Source organism: Leopardus geoffroyi, chromosome C3 (genome assembly GCF_018350155.1).
Source record: "Leopardus geoffroyi isolate Oge1 chromosome C3, O.geoffroyi_Oge1_pat1.0, whole genome shotgun sequence".
Lineage (NCBI taxonomy): Eukaryota > Metazoa > Chordata > Mammalia > Carnivora > Felidae > Leopardus > Leopardus geoffroyi.
The window spans coordinates 150282182-150306168 of NC_059338.1; the positions used below are offsets into that span (position 1 = coordinate 150282182).

At 37.9% G+C, this 23987-nt stretch overlaps 1 protein-coding gene across 5 annotated transcripts in view; it reads right to left on the reverse strand.

The window, feature by feature from the left end:
- The window catches only part of SNTG1 (syntrophin gamma 1), an 897410-nt gene that overhangs the window by 49344 nt on the left and 824079 nt on the right, over nt 1-23987 (reverse strand). For all 5 annotated transcript variants that reach the window (XM_045455364.1, XM_045455360.1, XM_045455361.1 and 2 more), the window contains 2 exons: nt 7546-7698; nt 3583-3675 (listed from right to left, as the gene is read on the reverse strand). In XM_045455364.1, coding sequence (XP_045311320.1) covers nt 3583-3675; nt 7546-7698 — 246 coding nt within the window. The remainder of the gene's footprint in view (nt 1-3582; nt 3676-7545; nt 7699-23987) is intronic.

Genomic DNA, 23987 nt, shown 5'->3' on the forward strand with positions numbered 1-23987 from the left:
GATGCCTTTCATAATCTGGTTCTTGGCTACCTGAAACTTGATCTCTCGTCTCGTCTGACCTCAAATTCACTGTTCTTCCTTACAGATTTGTCTGGATGATTTTACCCTTGGTGTCTCAATATCTAGAAAGCTTTCCTAGAGCACCCAAGACTGATATTTATATCCTCCTGTTATCTTTCAATAGACAGTAAGTATCCAGTTAACCACTTAATGTTACTACTAAGGGCTCTGTTTATATAGGAAATTCATTAATGGATACAAATGATTAATGCATATGTGCATGTTTAAAGGGATATAATGGCAACAAATCTATACTTTTAGCTATGGGAACCATATTAGTATTGCAACATCATATTTTGACATAGTAGTGAGAAAACCTTGTCTAACACTGAAAAGGCTACATTTTAATAAGGAGGAAGATGACAGAGAACAACCTGAGCTGTTGTTATATGGCAATAAGTTTCTAAGAGGGACTCTCCCCAGCAACACTAAGGGAAACAAAAGAATGTATAAATAACCTCCTATCATGTTGCCAATGTAAATGGAAGTGTGGGGAGTACTATACTATTCAGTGTGTTTTGTACCCTCCGGAAACTCCAGGGAGAAGGTTTTCCCCAGACACATTCATGCCCAAGGGACAAGCAATGAGAATGAGCTTGACATTCCCAGACCTCACTGCTTCCAAACCCGTAGCAGTCTAGGGTAGACGAAGGTCACGGTGACTCTATTCTCTTACTACAAGAATCTCTGATCCAGTCTTCTAACGAATTTTTTCAATGCTGTTTATTTTATTTAAAAAAATGTCTTTAAGAAATGATAAGTATGGTTGCTTTTCTTATGTATTAGTGCAGCAAATCTCCCCTTTGTCCCTGTACTAACAGTGTGGAACTTGCTCAGCACGGAGCTCAATTAACCGCTTAGAACACCGTCCTTCCCTTTCCTGGTATCTGTGCTTTATCATAAGACCTTTGGTTTGCTTCCACTGTCACTGCAAGGCTGGGCAAGATGTAGAAAAAATGTGAACAGCTAGAGGGTATCAGTAGTATTGTTGTCATGGCCTTCTCGAACCCAAACATTTAGAAAATCTGCTGGACATATGTTCTTAAGCATTTTTTCCACAGGCATATCAAGTAGAGAAAATAACATCATTTAATTATTTTAATAAACTACTAGAACAAACACGTTTTAATGAAGATGTAGCAATTATCCTTCTTTTTTTTTTCTTTTTGTATTTAAAAATAACTTTGGGGCTCATTCCATGGGGGGAGGCCACCTTCCTGCAGTAAGGACAGCCCAGTGCTTTGTCAGGACTCTCCTGGCTTGTGTCTGCTGTCCTGACATAATTATGAATGGCTCCCTATTGCTGTGCAAGCGTCACAATTTCTGCGATGAATACTCTGCTCATCATAAGCAGACAGACTCTTTCCCTCCCTCCCAATTCTCAGATGGCCTTGAGGTTCAGAACTTCTGGTAACAGTCAGAAAATGGAAAGAGGGTGATTACTACTCCCCAAAGCCTTTGGTTTTTCCTGCATCAAGCTTGCACTGAGTAAAATCTCATTCTTACTCGATGGTGTGCCCTAGATGGCATCATGACAATTTGCTTATGGTCTCGACTCCTCATTCCTTCCCATGCGGGAATACCTTGACATGTGTAGAAACACGTGGACTTTCTCCCTTACCACACCGAGAGACGCTTAGTGGACCTTGACGTGCATTTGGATTACACTAGCCTTAAAGAAAAAAGTCAAAACAGATTCAGGCTTTCAGATATGTGTTCAGATGGATTTGATTTCCTTCCCTCTCATTTACAAGGTGTGAGACTTTCATCTTCCTCATAAGAGTTTAGGGACAATTGTGGCTATATTTTCTTTGTAAAATCGCACTTGAGCTTTTTTTGAACTTTAATCATTTTTAAAGTTATTTATTACATTAGTTTAATACTTCTGAATTTGAGTAATAATTAAATCAGTAAATGTGTTCAATTAATTTAATACTCGGGAGCCTACCCCGAGTTGAAGATTTTATTCAAAAGAAAATCTTTAGTCACAGGAAAAGTTCAGGGCAGTCTCATCTGTGAGCCATCAAAAGAGCCATGGCAGGGCGCCTGGGTGGCTCAGTTGGTTGGGCGTCTGACTTGGCTCAGGTCATGATCTCACGGTTCGTGGGTTCGAACCCCACGTCAGGCTCTGTGCTGACAGCTGGGAGCCCGGAGTCTGCTTCCGATTCTGTGTCTCCCTCTCTCTCTGCCCCTCCCCTGCTCATGCTCTGTCTCTGTCTCTCAAAAAAAAGTAAATGTTAAAAAAAAAAGTTAAAAAGAAAAATAAAAAGAGCCACAGCACCTACAGTTCCGTAATTAGAGAAGTAACCTTTCGGCATTAGGCAAAGGCAATGCCCGGACAGTGAAATCTGACCAGCGTGGGTGTACTACTTACTTTCACTCTGTCAAAAAAAAATTGGCTGTCCTTAAATAGTGTGAGCTTTTGTGTGACAATCTAGATTGCTGAAAAATCCTGAGAAGTCCATTCACCCACCTGCACCATACTTGGCTTGGGCTACAGGACTGCAGCCCGGACCCCCATCTTCCCCAAGGTCCAAATCCTCCCACTTTCCGAGTGCTGCCTTCCTCACACATGTACATCACTGTCTTGTTTTCTTTACATCTGTTTCTTGAAATTCTGTACACCTGTTAATTTTTAGGTAAAATACAAGTTTCCCAGGAAGGGATCCTTAAAATTATCGGGAAGGAATATATCGGTTTACTTCTTAGGCCATACTTTGATAATGGAGGAAGTGGAGGGGACCTTAGAAATTGATGTGTCATGAGAGGGAAAAGATGTCCTCTGTGGGGAGGGGGGCTCCCCCTCCTGGGGACCACAGTCCTAGGGACTCTAGCACTGGGAAAAGATTAGTGGTGGGTAAGGGGTCAATTGTGTTTTAGGGGTGTTTTGATATGACTAACTGTGAAGGATGCCCTTCACCATTCAATACGCATCACTGTGTGGAAAAATTAAAGAAAGAAAGTTCCTTTGTGGAAAAGGCACCCAATTAGACAATACAAGACCTTGCTAAGTCAAGACAGGGTGACAAGCATTTTCTCCCTGGCTAGAAACTCTAACTCCCCAAATTCCTCCACACTATGATTGTAACCTGTTAGCTATAAAAGTAAACTAAAAAAAAGGTTTTCCCCACTTGGATATTGGAGATGTTGATGTAGAAAAATAATAAAGAAACACTTTGTTTAAAAAAGTTGTGTTTGGGGGAAAAATTTCCCCGCAAGGGCTATATCTTTAGTAAGAAGAATATATATAATATATACTATAAAATATGATGTATATATATTATACATGTATATCCACTTTATATAGTTATAATGTTTTATGGAAACATGTTTGTCTTATTAAATTCACACTTCTCTATAATCAGAATAAAGCATGATTTATCTTCTATGAACAAAAATGAGGATCTTAAACAAGATTCGTGGTAATCAATTAAAATACTGACAGGAGTTGGAGGTCATTTCAATCATTCTTAAATTACAATGCCTGCAGCACATTTCTTGGAGCTGACTTGAGCACATTACCTTTGTTGCACCATCAAAGCAGATAAATCCTGTGCTAAAGTCAATCGTGAGTCCCATTAGATGACTTTCTAGCACACATGCATACGTCTTGCACTAGACAGAACAGAAAACACTGTTACTTTTCATGTGATTGACCCAGTACCATTATTAATAGCCAGCATTCATCAAAGACTCTTTGACAGCTCCTATAATAAGTTGTTTATACAATAGCTAATGTAGTATCAGCAATAACTGTACGAGGAGCATAGTATTATGGACATCGCAGTGTTGATAAAACTGAAGCCGAACAGCTTTTCACCTGCCAAGGGGTAGGCGGGGCCGAGTTTCCAATCCTGTGCTATCTGAACACGCTTTTACCTAGGGCTGCACTGACACCCTTTGACATATAGGCAATAAAACCAGTACAAAAGTGTTTAGGTGTAGGCAAGATTACGTTACGTTGCTACATTCTAAAGCTAAACATCATTGCATTTTCATTAAGCCAAAAGTGAATTATTAAAGGTTAAGGTATTAATTCAATTGTTGGCCTACCAATTTCTTGGATATTATTAAAGCAGAACTCGCAGGCACATGAACACAGATTCAGGAACCAAGGCAAAACGTGTAAGAACATCATTATCTTAAGAGTCTCATATAATGTTCATCCATGTGGTACAAGCTATTTCCCAAAGACATTCACCCCTTGTTTCTTATTTGTATAAACCTACTGATTCTTCCAAAATCACCAGGACTTTTTACACGAAGATGAGATTAAATTATAATGTTACTTATATAAATATTTTGGAAGATGAATAAAATAAAGATACTGAAATTTAACAGTAACAAATATGAAATGAAAACTTGGAACTTATGTGCCACAGGATGCATTTTTATGTCCAGAGGCCACATTTATTTTCATTTCATTACAAACTGTACTGGGATGTTCAAATGAAGAAAACTACTCATCATTCACAAACAAGGAGGAAGAGAGAAAGGAAGAGAGAGACAGAAACCTATCTCAAGCAAATTTTCAATACCAATATTTACATGATATTTGTTTTATAATACTGTATATAAAAGTATATTAAATGAATCAGATTCTGACGATAAGATGGCTAAATGCATCAAGTTCACTTCACCAAAAATCTATATTCATAGCTTTAAGTCCAATTTGCATAGGAAAGCTACAACTATGCCAAATTATGCCTTCACAGTTGAATTTTTCAAAAACCAGCTCAGAAAACAAACTTAATGGGCCTTGTAAGTTCAGTTTTGGGTGTAATTTTGTTTAATGCATGGGCATCGTCCGTGCTTATATCCACCCATCACCACTTCTTTAAAACCACTATCAATATTAAGAAATGTTTGGGGCACCTGGGTGGCTCAGTCGGTTAAGCGTCCCACTTCAGGTCATGATCTCACGGTTCCTGAGTTCGAGCCCCACGTCGGGCTCTGTGGGGACAGCTCGGAGCCTGGAGCCTGCTTCAGATCTGTGTCTCCCTCTCTCTCTGCCCCTCCCCTGCTCATGCTCTTTCTCTCTCTCTCTCTCAAAAATAAACATTTAAAAAATCTTTAAAAAGAAATGTTCAAGGCTATCTCATTCCCTCTAATTTAGACATAATTGTTCTCTATTTTCAATTGCTATAAAAGAATATATCAGGTGAAAACACCTTCAGTACAGAACATGAAAATTTATCTCATTAAGTTCAAAATTACGAATAGAACGAATTCATCAATAACCATTAATTTGAAACAGATATATAAATTGAGACTCGTTAAAGCTTAATTCTATAATTTATAATCTTTTAATAAATATATATAATGAATATAATTAATGTTTTAATAACGTAACACTTGATTTATTGTTTAACTTCTATTTATTTTATAATGAAAATTGAATTATAGTTAGAAAAAAGTGGAAAATTATACTTTTCAGGGGTAATTTGCAACATTTGAAAGATTTTTACACAATTATATATTATTACACAATATTTGAACATATATCACACATAAAATATTTTTTAATATGTCCTTTTGGATGACAGCTAAATGTCTATATCTGGATAAAACATGTAATAATAATTAAAGAAAATCAATTTTGTAAGTCATATGCTCTTTCATTAAAAGTTCTATTTTAAGGGCACCTGAGCATCTGACTCTTGATTTCAGCTCAGGTCATGATCTCAGGATCATGGGATAGAGCCCTATTTGGGGGCTAACAAAAGCTAACAAGGTGCTAATTTTTTTTTGAATGTTTATTCATTTTTGAGAGAGGAGAGAGGGGGAGAGTGGGGAAGGGCAGAGAGAGAGAGGGAGAAGAATCCGAAGCAGGCTCCAGGCTCTAAGCTGTCATCACAGAGCCCAATGCAGGGCTCAAACTCAGGAACCATGAGATCATGACCTGAGCTGAAGTGGGACTCTCAACCAACTGAGCCACCCAGGCGTTTCAAAGCATTAAATATTTTACTTTTCACTTGCTATGTGCAAGTGAATGGTATAGTGAGACGGTGCAAAGAAATGCATTGCTCAGGACATTACCTTAGAGAATATGCAGCCCAGAACCAAAAAAAAAAAAACAAAAAACAGTATTACATTACATCAAAACATCATAATGTTATCTCATTTCTAAACACCAGGGGACTTAAAATGAAATCTTGAATTGAGACCATTAGACAGATAATGTCCATGTCGTTGTTTGCAAGTGAAGTGTAATATTCTGGGAAAACGACAATTAGGGAAGCTTAAAAGTATCATTATGAATAACAAAAACGTCAACTCCTATTCGACCAACATATTTTAGTGCTCAAAATGGTCTTAGGTGTTGATACTTGAAATAAAATAATGTAGAAGGTTTTTCATCTTTCCGTTTTTGATATTAAACTATGTATTGAATTGAGGTTCTATATAGCTAACTTATTTAAACAATATTCCTCAGTTACATTAATATTTTAAGAGACGTGCAGATCAGCAGAGCTGTTAGAAAGGGTCAACTGAGCAATGAAACAAGTGAAATTTGAGTCTTCTCCCTGTCCTTTTCCCCTGATTGTCATGTCACACTAGTGCAAACTGATATGTTCAATATAGAAGGTTATAGTCAGAAATAAAGGAAATTAATACATGTTACAGATCAGCTCAACGTGTTGCAAAAATATGCAACCAAGTCTCCTAATATAGGCAAGCATTCCAGGAGAGTCAGTGCCATATTCTCATCATTAGAGATTTGTTTTCGAAATTAAGTGTCCGTGTGTCTGTTTAGGTCCTGGCTCTATGGGCCCATTTGCATGTGGCGAGCACATCACAATTGCTCAGTTTTGACCTTGGTTTCTGTCAGACCTCAGCCACAGGACCCATATTTGGGAGCCTCTTCTATCTCACGGTCCCATGAATTGTAGGGGCTGAAGGCTCTATGAAGTTTGATCTAGATCTAACTTCACACTTAAGAAATACAGCTTAATAAATATCTGCTGAATACTTGTGATGTACAAAAGGCACTGTATCCAGTTGGTAAATGAATAAAATAATCCCAAGCAACCTGTAAGTTAGTGTGGGGAATGGCAAGCATACGTCGCCCCAATACAAGATAGAGTGTGAGCAGACCTAGGAAAACAGACGAGCACACACACAGAAAAGTGATATTGCTGTGCACGTGTGGGACGGGTTTGAACGGGACTGTTGTGGGAACAGTGGTAATGAGCAGAACGGGCTGGAAATCAGGAAAATCTTCACGATGACGTGACCTCTGAAAACATGTCTCAAATTCCCTGTGCGGTTTCGAAGGGTAGAGATGAAGGAAATTATTTCTAGAAAGAAAGAGCATTGGGAGTGAATGAAACCATTCAGGCTAATGGTCACGATGGGAGAAGAGGAGGTGGCTTTGTCAAAAATTAAGAAAAGTCACAGCATTTTCTATTTGAGATTTAAACTCTAGGGGAGCAGCCATTCATTGTTGGGAGGAACAGGTCCTAAAATTTCCCAGGCTCTCACCTGTATCCGTTCCACTTCCAGAAAGGTTGCTGTTTGGAAGGCTCGTTCCCACTGGGCGAGGTCAGAGTCCAACTCCACGGAGAAGTAGAGGTCTTCTCCAGACTCAGACTGCACAGTGAAGCAGTGTCTCCGCTGGTCCAGCAGGTCACTGTCCTGATGGAAACCTGGGGTTACACAGGCTGGCATACATCAATCCATATTGCTGACATGGCCATACCTCGAATCAATGTTGACTAATGCACGGTGGAGACGCCAAGGTCATACGGATGACACTACATCTTCCTTAAAAATGGTCATAGCAGGGGCGCCTGGGTGGCTCAGTCGGTTAAGCGTCCGACCTCGGCTCAGGTCATGATCGCGCAGTCTGAGAGTTCGAGCCCCACATCGGGCTCTGTGCTGACGGCTCAGAGCCTGGAGCTTGCTTCACATTCTGTGTCTCCCTCTCTCTGCCCCTCCCCTACTCATGCTCTGTCTCTCTCTCCCTCTCTGTCAAAAATAAATAAACTTTAAAAATGTTCATAGCAGCCTAAACTCCACACCTCAAAGTCCACAACTAATGTATTTCTCCTCGTTATCAACACTGAAGCATCGCATGAAACAGAAGTGAGGATGACTGGCTTCTATGCTTACCAGCAACATAACTCGCAAAACATTTAACACGAGTTCAGTTTAGACGGTACGAAGTGATGACACACAACCCTCATTTCTTTTTCCCTTACAGAGCTGTCGAGAAGATGAAGTTAATGCTTATCGGTAGGTTTGCAAATTTTAGAAAGGTTAGCAAGCAGGACGTTTTCTGTTGAGTTGATTTCTTTAGCCCTTAAAGCCACATGACCATATCTACACGAGAAATGGAAACAATGAGTCTAGGTTGTCTAAAAAAAATGGATCGCTTTTAAAAAATACATATTTACCTTACTTATGTAACTATATTTTATTAAGTCAAGAAGACTGTGACGTGGCAATTTCTTGGTCTTGTTAGACGTTTTCAACTGTGTTCACCTATCTATGTGTATGTCAGTTTCAGAGATATTAAAAGAAAATGCGGCTAAGAATTGATGAAATAGGGTAATCCCAAGCAATATGTCAGATATGGCCTCTGAATTACATGTGGAGTGTGCTGAAAATGGCCAAAGCATAGTCACTGGGGTCTTTCACCATTTCTTATACATAACTATATAAAGGTATCATTAAACACTCACAAATGTTAGAAGGAATTCTCTGCTCTGGCAAGTGTTTTCAAACTAATAACTATCTTATCAATAAACTCAGTTTTCTTTTTTTTCCTATTTGGATGCTTAAAATATGAGAGGAGAGTGAATGAACAGCAGTTGCTTCTGGTTATAGAATTTAGCTTTGATAACTGCTGCCAGGAGATGCTCAGAAGCTTAAAGAAAGTTACATTCTCTTTGTATTTACTGATTTTCTTATACTATCTTAAGGTGAAAAAAAATGAAAACATATCTTCAAAAACATAGTCCAGTGATAAGCTATTGTAAGGTACTTTTTTTTCCCCCATCATTCGGCGCTTACAATGTCCACTGGAGTGACAAAGACAGATATTAAGTAAATTACTCTACAAGTAAATAGGTTGGGACGGATCCTTATAAGTGCTGTTATGGAGAGTAGGAATGCAGTTCACACCAAAGTGGATTGGTGAGTCAGGAAAATATACTCTAGGATGTAAATTTTAGGCAGTGGCTGAAAGACACGTGGAAGATTGAAGGTAGATGGGCGGGAAGAGGTCTTTAACCAAGGTATTGGCAAGGTGTGGTGTTGGCACATGCATTGAAGCAACAGCTTCAACGGCATTCCAGAAATCCAGACAGCAGGTGAAAGAGAGGTTGAGAGCCATTGCTGAGACAGGTCATGAATTCTGGACTTTAACGTAAGTGTCATGACAAGCTACCATGTTTAAAAAAAATAGCAAATCCTTTATTTATCTTGTAAATATTTCAACTTCTATATTACTTATTTAATTGGCAACATTGGCACAAAAAGTGTAACCAAATACCGCAGGATTTCTGGAAACCTTGCCAATTTTATGGCTTATTCAAGAGGTCTTAACTTTCTTTGTTATATAAAATTGTAACCTAAAATAATCAGTGTCATTAAGAGCCAGAAAACTGTTGACATTTTTCCTTCTCCTACGTTGCCATGAAATCTTAAAATAACCTTCATTTAAGATTTTTCTGTTTTCTTGGCAGCTTAACTACTTTACTCTTTGAAAACTTGGTTTAGCATCTCCTGTTAAATTGACCCAGCACTAGAGCTCTCAAAGACAGAGAGTTCTCTGTTCGACTCTGCAAATAGAAGTTCAACATCTGGGAACACTTGCGGTCATTGGTTATTGCTACTTATAAGGCGCTCCTCACATGCTGACTTACACTACAGCCCCTGTGGGCACCCAGGCACTCAGGTCACAGTTTCCTGAGGGAGACAAATATATAGAAATAATAAAAAGCATCATGACAGTGCTATGTAGCTAAAGTGCTTAAGGAACTGGAATGGGAGCAATAAATCATTCTTGAAAGTGGGAAGGAGAAAGTTTTGTTCCGGGCAGAATGTCTCATCATCAAGGACTTAGAGATCCATGCAAGGGCAATCCGTGGCAAGCCTGAATGGTCTCGGGTCCTCCTGCTAAGACATTCGTTCAAATGACCGCCTGCGCTGTGAGAACCCCCCCGGAAGGTCTGAGGTAAGCAAGAGGCGGAATCCGCTGCTTTCGATAGACAAGAGCAAGAGAGGCAGAAGACGGAAAGAGGAACATGCGCGTATAAATCTCAGCATTGTTTCTGACATAGGGTAGTTCTGAATTAACATTAGAAATTTCTATTACTAGTGCTGATACTCAATAAAGTAAATATATACGCTGTTCCCTAATCTCTACTTCTTTAATTTGCTCTCTGTACGCTCTCTGTTTATCTTTGGTCAGGGTGAGTTTGGCCCCAGTAGAAACAATAGCCTCCATAATATTTCTTGCTCATTGGAAAGTGTCATTTAACGAATGGTAAGAAAATCATAGCTACACAAATCATGGACGCTATTTTTGTGCATTGGTGTCATTTACGACTTCTCCGGAAGTATCCCCTCACTTTTTAGATTTATTCCAAGTCTTCCGGACACTTTCTGCTCACTAATCACCAAACGCTGTCCTTCTTACGGCTTGTCTCAGGTTCACAAAACAATATTACACAGAAACAACACATTACAGATATGTTTGCTATTAATGTAGATGCTTTTCTAAGACGTTCAGAGGTCAGTGGTATAACCAAAGTGTTTTTTTTTACTAAAAAGAAAAACAAACTATGTGTTTAGAATAATAATTATTAAGATGGTAGACATAGCTAGCCATAAACTTTCTATTGTATTTTTAAAAAATTTTTTAATGTGTATTTATTTTTGAGAAAGAGAGTGAGTCATGGTGTAAGCAGGGAAGGGCAGAGAGAGAGGGAGACACAGAATCCGAAGGAGGCTCCAGGCCCTGAGCTGTCAGCTCAGAGCCCGACGCAGGGCTAGAACTCACAAACTGAGAGATCGTGACCTGAGCCGAAGTTGGACGCTTAACTGACTAGGCCACCTCGGCATCCTAACTTTCTATCGTATTTAAAACATGTAAGATTAAAGGCAGAAGAAAGGTGCCAAAAATCAGTGCGTTATCCCTATGGCAAAATTTCTACATCTATCAATATGGTTTCTTCTCTCCTTCACGCTATAATCATTCCATCCAATACTTGCTAATATGGCAAGTTACTTGTTTCACACTTTTCCAGTTAGACTTATCATTGCTCTAATAATAGATTTTTTTTCTTCAAGTTAATGACATTTATGGAATTGAAAATAGAAATGAAAAAAGAATAGGCAGACGAAGGATGGATATTTTTGCATTATTATATTAAATATAAATGAATTTATAAACTATGTGACTTAATATGTTTTTGACTGCTATGTTTGCTACTGCTTCCTTTACTTGGACTTTTAGTGAATCAGAAAATCATTCAATCATCAGGCATGAGTATTTAAAATAAACAAAAATGTAATTTTTAATGAAACAAGAAGAGCAGGCCCAGAAAGGGTTCTTCAGCTACAAATAAGAATTTCTAATTTTTTGTGACTATTCTAATATCTAAAAGTGAGAACGAAAAACATACCTTCGGAATTAAATTTTGCCAATTGATTTTAAATTAGACTTTCAAGAATGATTGATTCCCTAAAGGCACGTATTAAATCTACATAATAAAATCTACATAACAACTATCTAAATCTGATAGTTTTAATAACATTACAATACTATTTTCATTTTTTTAAGCTTATTTATTAGAGAGAGAGAGAGAGAGAGAGAGAGAGAGAGCAATTGCTTGGACTGGGGAGGGGCAGAGAGAGAGAGGACCCTAGTCAGGCTCCATGCTGTCAGCATAGAGCCTGATGCAGGACTTGATCTCACCAACCCGTGAAACCTGAGCTGGACAGTTAAGAGTTGGACACTTAACCAACTGAGCCACCCAGATGCCCCAACACCATTTTCATTTTTATGACAGTATTATTCTTAACATTGCTGTGCAGTGAAAATTTTTATATAAATCAAAACATTGTTAGGAATATTTTCCTTTATTGGATTTTGTAAAAGAGGAAGTTGGAAACTTCACTCGCAATATTGTAATTCTGATTCTATATATTCCAGAAGAAAAATGACATTTGTGTATTATTTAGTCAATATGACCAATATGGAAAAATAACTTTGTTTTAAGTTATAGTAACAATAATTACATAACTTTCATTTTCTTTATGTAGGAATACATCAGAAGTAAGTGAAGGTAATATACATGAATTTAAATATTTCCATTTTTTATGGCTATGTCAGATACCAAATACAAAAACTTACTTTTCTATTAAAATATCACCTAATGTCTGTCAGAGTAATTATTTTGAACACCACCTATCCTTTTATTATTACTTATATATTCACAGGTAAATCTCATGATCTGAAAAAGTACTGAAGTTGAACTTCTGAAAAAAGTAATTGAAGTTAGTATTTACAATTATTAGTTTTAAAATGATTTAAAATAAAACTCAAGATGTTTTAGACACCAAAAATCAAACCAAGTGAACATTCTCTCTCTCTCTCTATGTATATATGTATATGTATATATATGTATATATATATATATATATATGTATGTGTATATATATGTGTGTATATATATATATAAACCAATTCATTTTTTTTTAATTTTAATTGCATTATCTGGCAAAAGAAGGAATAAAACTTTAAATTTCCTTACTCTTCTTAGGCAATTGGAATTGCTGATATAAATGGACATAATAATAAATTTCAGGAAAAAAACCCCACAATGCATAGTCTTCATGTACTCTCTAAATTAATCTGTATAATAATCCAGCAAAACAGGCTACCATCCTTATTCCCCTGAGGAAGGAGCTAGGTCTTAGACATACTGGTCACTCCCCGCAGTTTTAACCTGTTTGGACTTAGGGATTATGATTTCATCAGTTTGGGAGTTAGCTCAAATATGAATGTCAATTTTACCACTTCTTTTCACCTCCCTGAGAATCAGCTCAGGCATTTTAAAAAGATGATAATACCTGCTTTAAGGTTCCTGTAAAGAGTAAATGAGTTGATACATGTATATCGCTTAGGAAAGTAATGGGCACGTATTATATTAAGTGCTCCATATATCATTAATATCACAAAGCATCACTAATAGTCACAATATTAGCCATCACTAATGTTAACTATTACTAAAAATCTGGAATAGATCAGACCCAGATCTTATGTACACTCTAGTATACACACACTCACATGTACACACACACACACACACACACACATTTCTCTGTAATACAGTGTAATATTGCTATGACACAAGGTGAGATATATAAGGAGAGTCAGGAAGGCTTCGTTTTCTAACAAAAGTAACTACCATATTCATACTGAGAGGGAAACATGTTTGCCAGAATTGTTTATTATATAGGCAAATGTGAGTCACCGTTCTCTAGATATGTGTGTGTGCTGTATGTATATGTGCCCATACAGATGTGTGAATTCTGATCCAGTTTAAGATAGCTTCCTAAACGTTAATTAACCCTGATCCTTATAGATATTCATTTATTGTTCCTGTTAATAATATTTGCCATTTGAAATATATCACATATGTTATCAAATCATTTTATAGACATTATTCCATTATCCCTCTTATATTTAGGGAAATTAAGGCTGGGAAAGGTCAAATAACTTAAGCAATTATACATAAGAAAATTCAGAGATTCTGAAACCATACCCCATGGGGTTAATGCGGTGGAAACCAGCAGAAAGTTTAAAGCTGGTTTCTCAGAGAATTGTTTCCCCCTCATCAGCTATTGTGTCTTTTCAGACCCCCACTAGCAAACGCACTAGCTGTCTCTGCAGAAGCCTGGACTCAAGGCTAACTGATGTGGTTCCAGCCTGTGCACAAAAAACACCCTACCCAAGACTCCATCCCCCTTATACCCTCTCTGGGAACAAGTGCATAGCCCTCTCCTTGTCCGAAGACAACCTCCTGATGTTAAGGGCTGGACTTTGCCTTGTTCTGATGTTAAGTGTCTATTCCAAAGTGAACGAGGGTGTATGTTACATATATGTGTGTTCAATGCACATGTTTCGTCTTTCCTCATGAATAATCGTGTTTCCCCACCCTTTTCATCAATATGCATGTAATCTCTTACCCTGAATTTCCTCTTTAAATAGCTCTTCCCCTCCTAGCCTGGAACATGGGAGACAATCTTTAGACATCAGTCTGCCTTCTTCCCAGGCCTCTTGAGTTAAACAATCTTTCCTTTCCAACCAACACTTGACTTTCGAATATTGGCTTTCAAGCAGCAAGCAATTGAACTTGGGTTGGTAACAATTCTAGGGCATAGAGGTAAAACATGTTTTTAAAAAATACACTCACTATTCACAGTCTTTTTCTGATTATTGGCCTTACAATACATGTTCTAAGATTAGGATTCTTAGGTTCAGAAATATATGTGGGGGAAGGAGTAGCTTAAATAAGGTAGGTGTTGGACACATTAACCCAGACCACCATGACCCCAGCAGAGTGCAGTCTCAAAGGACAAAATTCTCCCTAGCAGGATCCCTACTCAGCACTGGAATTAACCTGATTCACATGCAAATACATTAACTGTTCTCTTGGACCAAAACCAAGGTTGTTTTTCTCCAAGGCTCTTTTATCAGGGATACATCGACCCCAGCAACTTCCTGTTCTGCGACCTGCCCCTCAGTCCCAGCATTTATAAGCATCCTCCTGTTTAAATCTATCCACACTGCAGGACTTAATCTCATTCTTTGGCTTAATATGTAGGAGATTTAGCTTTCTAAAGGAAATTTAGGGAAGCAGAGCCCTATTTGAAGAAAAAAAGGGAGAGCTCCAGGAAACACAATTAGTCCATGTAGAAAAAAAATGCTGTGCACTTTCAAAGAGAAAATGGGTTTTTCTATGATAATGTTTTTAATTTTTTTTAATGTTTATTTATTTTTGAGAGGGAGAGAGTGTGAGCAGGGGAAGGGAGATACAGAATCTGAAGCAGTCTCCGGGCTCCGAGCTGTCAGCCCAAGCCTGACACGGGGCTTGAACCCTCAAGCCGTGAGATCATGACCTGAACAGAAGTCAGATGCCTAACTGACTGAGCCACCCAGGCGTCCCTATGATAATATTTTTAAAAAGCGGATGGTATGTAAACAGTGTATAATTATCAAAGGAGACTTTTAATCCTTGTATTTGATTTGCATACTTGATTTCTTATTTAATATACTTGAAACAGTTTTCATTACCATTTTGATTGATATCAGCATTTTCCCTAAGACTGGTATTGAAATATGTAGAAAACTTACTACCATCAATTACAATGACTAGAACCAGAAAAACAAACAAGCAAGAGACACACAACACAGTGTAGTTAATTCCTTATAATATTATTAAAAGAGATGGCTTTCCAAATTACCTGTTGAGATTAATGTTTTAATTAATAGTTATAAGATTCATCTTCTAGATTTCGATTCTAATATTCCACTTCTGAGGACAACTGCACCACACTAAAAAGAGCCATGCTTAGAAATCCATGCTTCCATTGGAAGAGTATATGGTTTTCTGGAGAAAATGCTTTTTTTTGGGGGGGGGGGATGTATTACTTGTTACTGTAAATGTGGACATCCTAGGGTCCTAAACAGTAGGAATTGTGGCTGGTCATTTGGTCTTGCCTTCAAAAAACAATCCAAACCATCCCACTTTGAAATATCTTCAAAGAATGAGATTCTGATTCTTGGCCTTTAATACTTGGGATGTAGAGATCCTCTCTCAATCTCCTAGTATTCCTTTTTTCCACACGGAATCCCTCACACTGCAATTTATACTAACTTTTTCTTCATCTTTCTTCAGACATGATCCAAATCAGGGGGTCCCGACTTTTTAAAAAGTAACCTTTATATCCTTGAGGACAATCGTCAAGTCGCCTCTCAGCTTTTCCTTTTTGAAACCAAGTGATGCAAATTATTTTACCTTTCCTTATATGTGCTATGTCTTAGCTCTTTGATTATCAGAGTATCTCTCCACCACAACCTCTCCAACTGTTTCGTAATCCCGCAAGTAGTAAAAGCCTTCAAGTAGCCAGAATGGACTCGGACGGATCTGACCAACATGAGATACAAAGGGAACTACCTGTTCACCTAAAATGACATTTCTGTGTATGTGGGCTAGTATGCTGTATTACTGCCATGGCTGGGGAGATGTAAAAAAGTGCAGATCATTGTGGGAAATGGTACCTGCCTAGCAAACCTCTCCTAAAATGTGTTCAATTAATCCTGCTCATTGTGTCAGATGAAGGGGACGTTTTGAGGCCAAACTCCTCAATTAATACTCACGAGTATAGATAATAGAATCTTACTCCTAGCTTCTGTGCTCTTTTCTAATGAGCAGCTCAAGATCAAACAGCGTTCTATTTCCATCTCAGTCCCGTTAGATGCTTTTTTTTTTTTAATTTTCTATTGCGTTTTCTTTTCAACAACACAAATAACTTTCAACTTTCTGAAAAGAGTTCCATATTGTACATACCCACTGCTGTCTCAGAGTGTATACCCATGGCCTATACCAATGCCCATAGTAGATATTCAGCTGCCATTCAACCAAAACAATATTGCATGCCTGCTATGTGCCAGGCACTGTCCCGGTGTGGAGACATTCCTCTGAGCAAAACAGGTGACCTCTCTGCCTCATGGAAATTTGTTTTGAGTGTGGATGAGACAAATTCTACAGCAAACAAGAAAATGCTTAAGCATAACGTGCGAGATGCTGATAAAGTCTATTAAAAGCATTTGGCAAAGGGAACCGCAGGGGGCATTGTCATTTATACAGAATTATTTACACTTGGTCTTAGCCAAAAGGCCGAGAAGCGATATATACAGAATTATTTTAAAAAAAGAGCTCTTTAAGGAGGTGACATTTGAAGAGAGGCATAAAGTAAAAGAGCGAATATTTAAGATATTTGGATAGGATGGCAACTAGTTCAAAAAACTTGAGGCTGATGTGTGCCCAAACATCACGGTAGCCTTGGAGGGAGTTAGTGGCAGGTAGCAGGAGACTAGGGCAGACAGGTGGAAAGTCTGAAGGAAGTACGCGGGAGATCTTACAGTGCCCTGGAGTCGTTGTGGAAACTTTGGATTTTACTATGAGCCAAGTTGAAAGCTTACAAGGAGCCAGGTGTTAATTTTGGAAAACAGGCAAAAAAAAAAAAAAAAAAAAAGATAAGTTTAACATAGGTGAGACATGAGAGTGACCAGGGTTGTAACAGCCATTTAGGGTATATTTTGTTCATCAGATAAGGCTATGACAGAAAGAGCCTTCAGGCTGATACCAAGTTCTTGAAAGTGAGCAACTAGAATGCCAAAGTTAGCACGGCCATTCGCTGAGGTGGGCACTTGAAGAGTGGGAGAAGATGAGTTCGAGATGTCCATCAGACATCCATGTGGAGGCATCTCAAAGGCAGTACATGCCCTCATTTGGGGCATTTAGAGAGAGCTCTCAGCAACTTCATGATTATTGGTATACATATGAGATTTAAAGCAATGAAATTGGCCATTTGTTGGGAATATCTAAGAAATGAGAGTCCACGAAGAACTATTAGCATTACTGGATCATTCTGAGTAATGTTTGGTCCTTTCTCATTATTGGACATAAGAGCGCAAACATCAAAACATATTCTAAGAATAGATTTCCTTTCACATATATAAAAAGAGCATAATTGTCATTTTGACACATTTCTGTCGAATAGAAAACAGGATATATATGATATATATACATATATATATATGTATATATATCAATGCATAATTTAAACTATATAAAATACTGCATATGTATATAAACGTATATACATATAAACGAATGCTAATGAAATGTTTTAATATACATAACATTGTTGGAAAACAGATGTTATGAAAGCAATTGAGCATGGCATAACTCAGAGCCATCATTTATATGTGGAATTAAACATTTCTCTCTCTCCTATGGTATGTAATTCTTTTCTATCCCTGTCATTTAACATATAACTTGTAATATTCATGGTATCAGTCTGTGTTTGTATGTCAATAAAATACAACCATATAACCTTCATAACTCTGATTTTATGTAAATATAAAGCATGCAAGTATTTTTTGGTCCAAAATGATTTTTATTTCTGCGGATTGGTCAGACTCTTAGTTAATGCCTATAATTGTTCTATTATACAGAATTTATTGTATTAGCTCTCAAATTATCAGATCAGTTAATACATATATTCTGTGTTAATTTATTTTACGTTTAGATGGTTATGACTTTTGTTCATTTGAAAGCCTTTCCCCAGAGAAACAGAAGTATAGGGAAGGAGACACAGCAAACAAAATTATGTTTGAATATTTGTTAAATTCTCACTTTTTGTGCTTTTACATGCTGTGTTTAGGGTCATTCTGAAGGAATTTCACTGCAAAGAGGAAGGCTGTACCCTCGGCAGGGTCAGTGCAGTCATTTACTGTCCTGAAACCAAACTGGGCTGGAGTGTGAGCTCATACCTGCTCTGTGCTCACCTTGAGTCCCATTTCTATTCTGGAGCCCAATGCTTCCATGTCACCAGGACCCTAGGATGCTGCCCTTGAGGACCATAGGTCACACTGGAGCCTGAAGACAAAAGAGAGCATGGCTGGGAAGGATAGACAGACTGCTGTCTCTCTGATCACATTGCCCTCCCACATTTTGGTGTGTGAAAGCTTAAATTCTTTCCAAGAAGAAAGGGACAATACGTAACAAGGACAACGCTTCTTCATCCAATGAGAAAAAGTGAATTTATTATTTTTAGTGATTTAATGATATTCAAATAATTTTACACTCAGTATATTGGCCAACTACAGTTTCATCCACCTTTTATCCTTCAGTCAAGAAGCTGAAGTCTATAAAGAGATACACCCTGGAGATATTGTCGGGTTCAGTTCTTGGCCACTGCAGTAGAGTGAGTATCACAATAAAGAAAGTCAATGACTGTTTTGGTTTCCCAGGGCATAATAAAGTTGAGCTTACACTATAGCATAGTCTATCAAGTGTGAAATAGAAGTATGTCTAAAAAAATGGACATGCCTTAATAAAAAGACTTCACTGCTGAAACATGCTAGCCATCATCTGAGCTTTCACTGTGGAGGGTCCCACCTCAATGTTGATGGTTGCCAGCTGATCAGATCAGTGGTTGCTTAAGGATGGGGTGGCTGTAGCAAGTTCTTAAAATAAGATAGCAATAAAGTTAACCACGTTGATAGACTTTTTTCTTCATGAACAATTTCTCTGTAGCATGTGATGCTATTTAATAGCATTTTACCCACAGTAGAACTTCTTTCAAAATGGGAGTCAGTCCTCTCAAACTCTGCTGCCAGTTTATCAGTTAAGTTTATGTAATCTTCTAAATCCTTTGTTGTCATTTCAACTATCTTCAAAACATCTTCACCGGGAGTAGTTTCCACGTCAAGACACCACTTTCTTTGCTCATCCATTCAAGTTTTATCATGAGATTGTAGCAATTCAGTCATGTCTTCAGGCTCCACTTCGAATTCTAGTTCTCTTGCTGTTTCCACCACATCTGCAGTTTCTTCCTCGGATGAAGTCTTGAACTCCCTCAAAGTCATCCATGAATGTTAGAATCAACTTCTTCCAAACTCCTGTTAATGTTGATACTTTGGTCTCTTCCCGTGAATTACAAATGTTCTTAATAGCATCCAGGATGGTGAATCCTTTCCAGAAGGTTTTCAATTTACTTTGCCCAGATCCATCAGAGGAACCACTTTGTATGGCAGCTATAGTGTTACTAAATGTATTTCTTAAATAGTAAGCCTTGAAAGTTGAAATTACTCCTTGGTCAATGGGCTGCAGAATGAATGATATGTTAGCAAGCATGAAAGCAATATTATAATGGTAACATCAGAGATCACTGATCAAAGGTCACCATAACACATATAATAATAATGAAAAGTTTGAAATACTGTGAGATTTATCAAAACGTGGCACAGAGACATGAAAGGGGCAAATGCTGTTGGAAAAATGGCACCAGTAGACTTGCCCAATGCAAGCTTGCCACGCTTTCCATTTCTAAAAAATATGGCATCTACAAAGCTCAATATAAAATGAAGCACAATGAGATATGCCTGTATTATGCAAGGATTCTCACATTATTTGCAAATTCTAGGCGAGGATATTAAGAGGAGAGTACTGTGGGATGCATACTGTTTGAATTGTTATATTAAGCAAGTCTTGAAAATGAAGTTGCCTGTTACTTACAATACCCTTTTTGAAGAATCTGTCTGCACTTCATGTCTCTTCTCCTCCTCCTACTGGTATATGAGAAGATGGATCAATGAGTTGCAGGAATCACAAATGATCGAAAAGATTACCGACCTCAAGAAAATTCTTATAACTGAAGATAGTGGAGAAAGAGCATCGCCTTGGTGTTCAACTGACCAAGGTTATATTTCCATCTCTGCTGCTGACTGTGCAACAATGGCCCAGGCAATGGATGCCCCAAAGCTCCCCATTGCACAGAGAGAGGTGCCTGTTCATGACTTCCACACAAGATATGGTCGCTGATACATATTTGCCATTGAGTACCGGCCTTATCTCTGGTCTCTGGGACACTCTTGATTTCTCTGTCTATAATGTGTATGGTTGTAATAGAACTGATACAACACCCAGAGAAAAGTAACCTTCAAGAGTTATAAAGATACTCACATTCCAGCTCATCATCAAAGAAATGAGTCCATTTCCCTTAATTCTAAGCACTTGGTTGAAAGAGTGTCCTGTGATTTCAGGAATGGAAGGACCTCTCATTCAAATGCTTATTTGGACAGAAGTAAAACATATCTAGGCTTTTACATTTGCTAGAAAGTCATGGCATTCAGAAAATGAGCAAGGGGACTTTCATACATTGAAGAAAATTAAAGGTACTGCCTTGGTGGACAAGACTAATCCCACTTTAGGGTGGCATCCTTTTCAAGAGCAATTTAGAGGCAGAAATCACTAACACTTATTCAATGCTCATTAAGTACCCTTTCTTAACATACTTATTTGTACCAATAATCTTATTAGGTAGCTCTAATTATAATTCCTGACTAAAGGGTGAGGATTCTCAAATAAAGAAAATGAAGCAATTAATCAATGATATACTGCTGGGAATTATTCGATCCAGAAGTCAAGTTCAGGCAATCTGACACTGTTTCAAACTAAAATGTCACTGCTGTTTCTCTCAATCAACTAATTTGGTAATCATGTTAATATGCCATATAGAAACTAAACAATAATAATACATAATGAAGGGATGAAATATAAATATACTTTATGCAAACACAAACAAAAGTAGTAAAGTTATCTATTGAAATAAAAGTAACCATAACCTGATTCGTAAGAATTGTCTTGGTTCCTATTAAGACCATTAACTATTATTCAGAGCAAATGATGACAATAGTAAAAGAAAGAATAATTTGAATAATAATGTTACAGCAAATTTGAACTTTATTTCATGTTTTGATAAAGCAAAAATATATCAAATAGTTAGTATTACTTGCAAAACATCATAACCAATATCTCCAGAGTACAAAATGACAAAACACACCCCCCTACAAACACAAGTACACGGGCACCCATGAGCGTATTTATATACCTATATCTTTGGAAAGGAAAACATTTCACAGGGATGTATCATTTTTCTCTCACTTATGCTTTGTTAGCCACAACAAATTGGAACCCTATAAAGGATTTTCTCAATGGTTTTTTTTAAGCTACAAACAAGGTCAATTTTGACAAGATCTAACTATCGATAGACCTAAACCTCTTATACTGTTGGTGGGAATGCAAACTGGGGCATCCACTCTGGAAAACAGTATGGAGGTTCCTCCAAAAGTTAAAAATAGAACTATAATCTGATCTAGCAATTGTACTACTAGGTGTTTACCCCAAGCATGCAAAAATACTAATTCAAAGGGATACATGCATCCTGATGTTTATAGCAGCATTATCAACACTAGCCAAATTATGGAAAGAGCCCAAATGTCCAACAACTGATGAATGGAAAAAGACGATGTGGTATATATACAATGGAATATTACTCAGCCATCAAAAAGAACGAAATCTTGCCATTTGCAATGACATGATGGAGCTAGAGAATATGACGCCAAGCAAAATAAGTCCGTCAGAGAAAGAAAAATACCATCTGATCTCAATCCTATGTGGAATTTAAGAAATGACGGGTTTTAACAGATGAACATAGGAGGAAGAAAGAGAGAGAGGCAAACCAGAAAATAGACTCTTAACTGTAGAGAACAAACAGGGTTGCTGGAGGGGAGTTGGTTGGGGGATGGGTTAAACAGGTGATGGGTATTAAGGAGGGCACGTGTGGTGATGAGCTACAGGTGTTATACATAAGTGATGAATCACTAACTCCTACACCTGAAACCATTATTACACTGTATGATAACTGGAATTTAAATAAAAACTTGAAAAAGGAAAAAAAAAAGAGGTAACCCAATGCTCCTAATTTCCTTATTTGAAAAAAATATGTTAATTGAAAATACTTCAGATATTTCAGAGCTTAGCCAGAGACTCTTTTTTCCTTACAGACATAATTTTAAAGCTGCAAGGTGAATGAACAATGAAATCTAATCATATAAGTAAATTTAATAAATCTGGTTCAGGTAGGTCTTAAAAAAAACCTGACCCACTCCAAAGTCCATTTCCAACAGTATATGTCTTGACATATTTAAGGTCACATGCCTACACAGCCATACTTTAGAGGTTGATGGTCTAGTATGGACAGAGAGCAGCATGGGTCCCGAGGGATCCTCATGTGTCCCTCCCTTCTTCGGCAGTGACTGAAGAGTCATCACCTGGAGTTGTCTCTAATCTTTGCTTCTACTTCATAAAATGGGAAGTGGGCAATAGGTACAATTTATTCAATTCCTTAATATATGCAAAGGGTCAGCAACAAGAGGTAGACAATGTTCAATGTATGTTGCTGGGCTTGTCTAGATGATAATATTAATCATAGAAGTTGATATAATTATTTTATTTTTATTTTTTTAATTTTTTTTTAACGTTTATTTATTTTGAGACAGAGAGAGACAGAGTATGAACGGGGGAGGGGCAGAGAGAGAGGGAGACACAGAACTGGAAGCAGGCTCCAGGCTCTGAGCCATCAGCCCAGCGCCCGACGCGGGGCTCGAACTCACGGACCGCGAGATCGTGACCTGAGCTGAAGTCAGACGCTTAACCGACTGAGCCACCCAGGCGCCCCAGAAGTTGATATAATTATAAAGAAAACAATAGCAAAGTAACAATAACAGCATTTTATTAATAAAATGTATAGTAGCAAAAATATAGTTATTAATAATAATAAATGATATGATTAAAAACTAGAGCTGCAAATTATCTACGAAACTGTATTTTATAATGCTTATTTAGTTTTGAGAGAGAGCCCAAGTTGGGGAGGGACAGAGAGAGAGGGACAGAAGATCTGAAGCAGTCTCTGTGCTGACCTCAGAAAGCCTGATGTGGGGCTCAAAGTCACGAACAGTGAGGTCAGGACCTGAGCCAAAGTCAGAAGCTCAACCAACTGAACCACGCAGGTGCCCCTGAAACTGTATCTTTAAAAATAGATTCTAGGGGTGCCTGGGTGGCTCAGTCGGTTAAGCATCAGGCTCTATGTTTTGGTTTAGTTCATGATCTCACAGTGTGTGAGTTCAAGCTCCAAGTCAGGCTTGGACAGGGCCTACTTGGCATTCTGTCTCCCTCTCTCTCTGCTCCTCCCCCTGTCACATGCTCTGTCTCTCTCTCAAAAAATTGCGGGGGGGGGGGGGGAAGACATTCTAAAACAATTTGAGGGAGATTTCA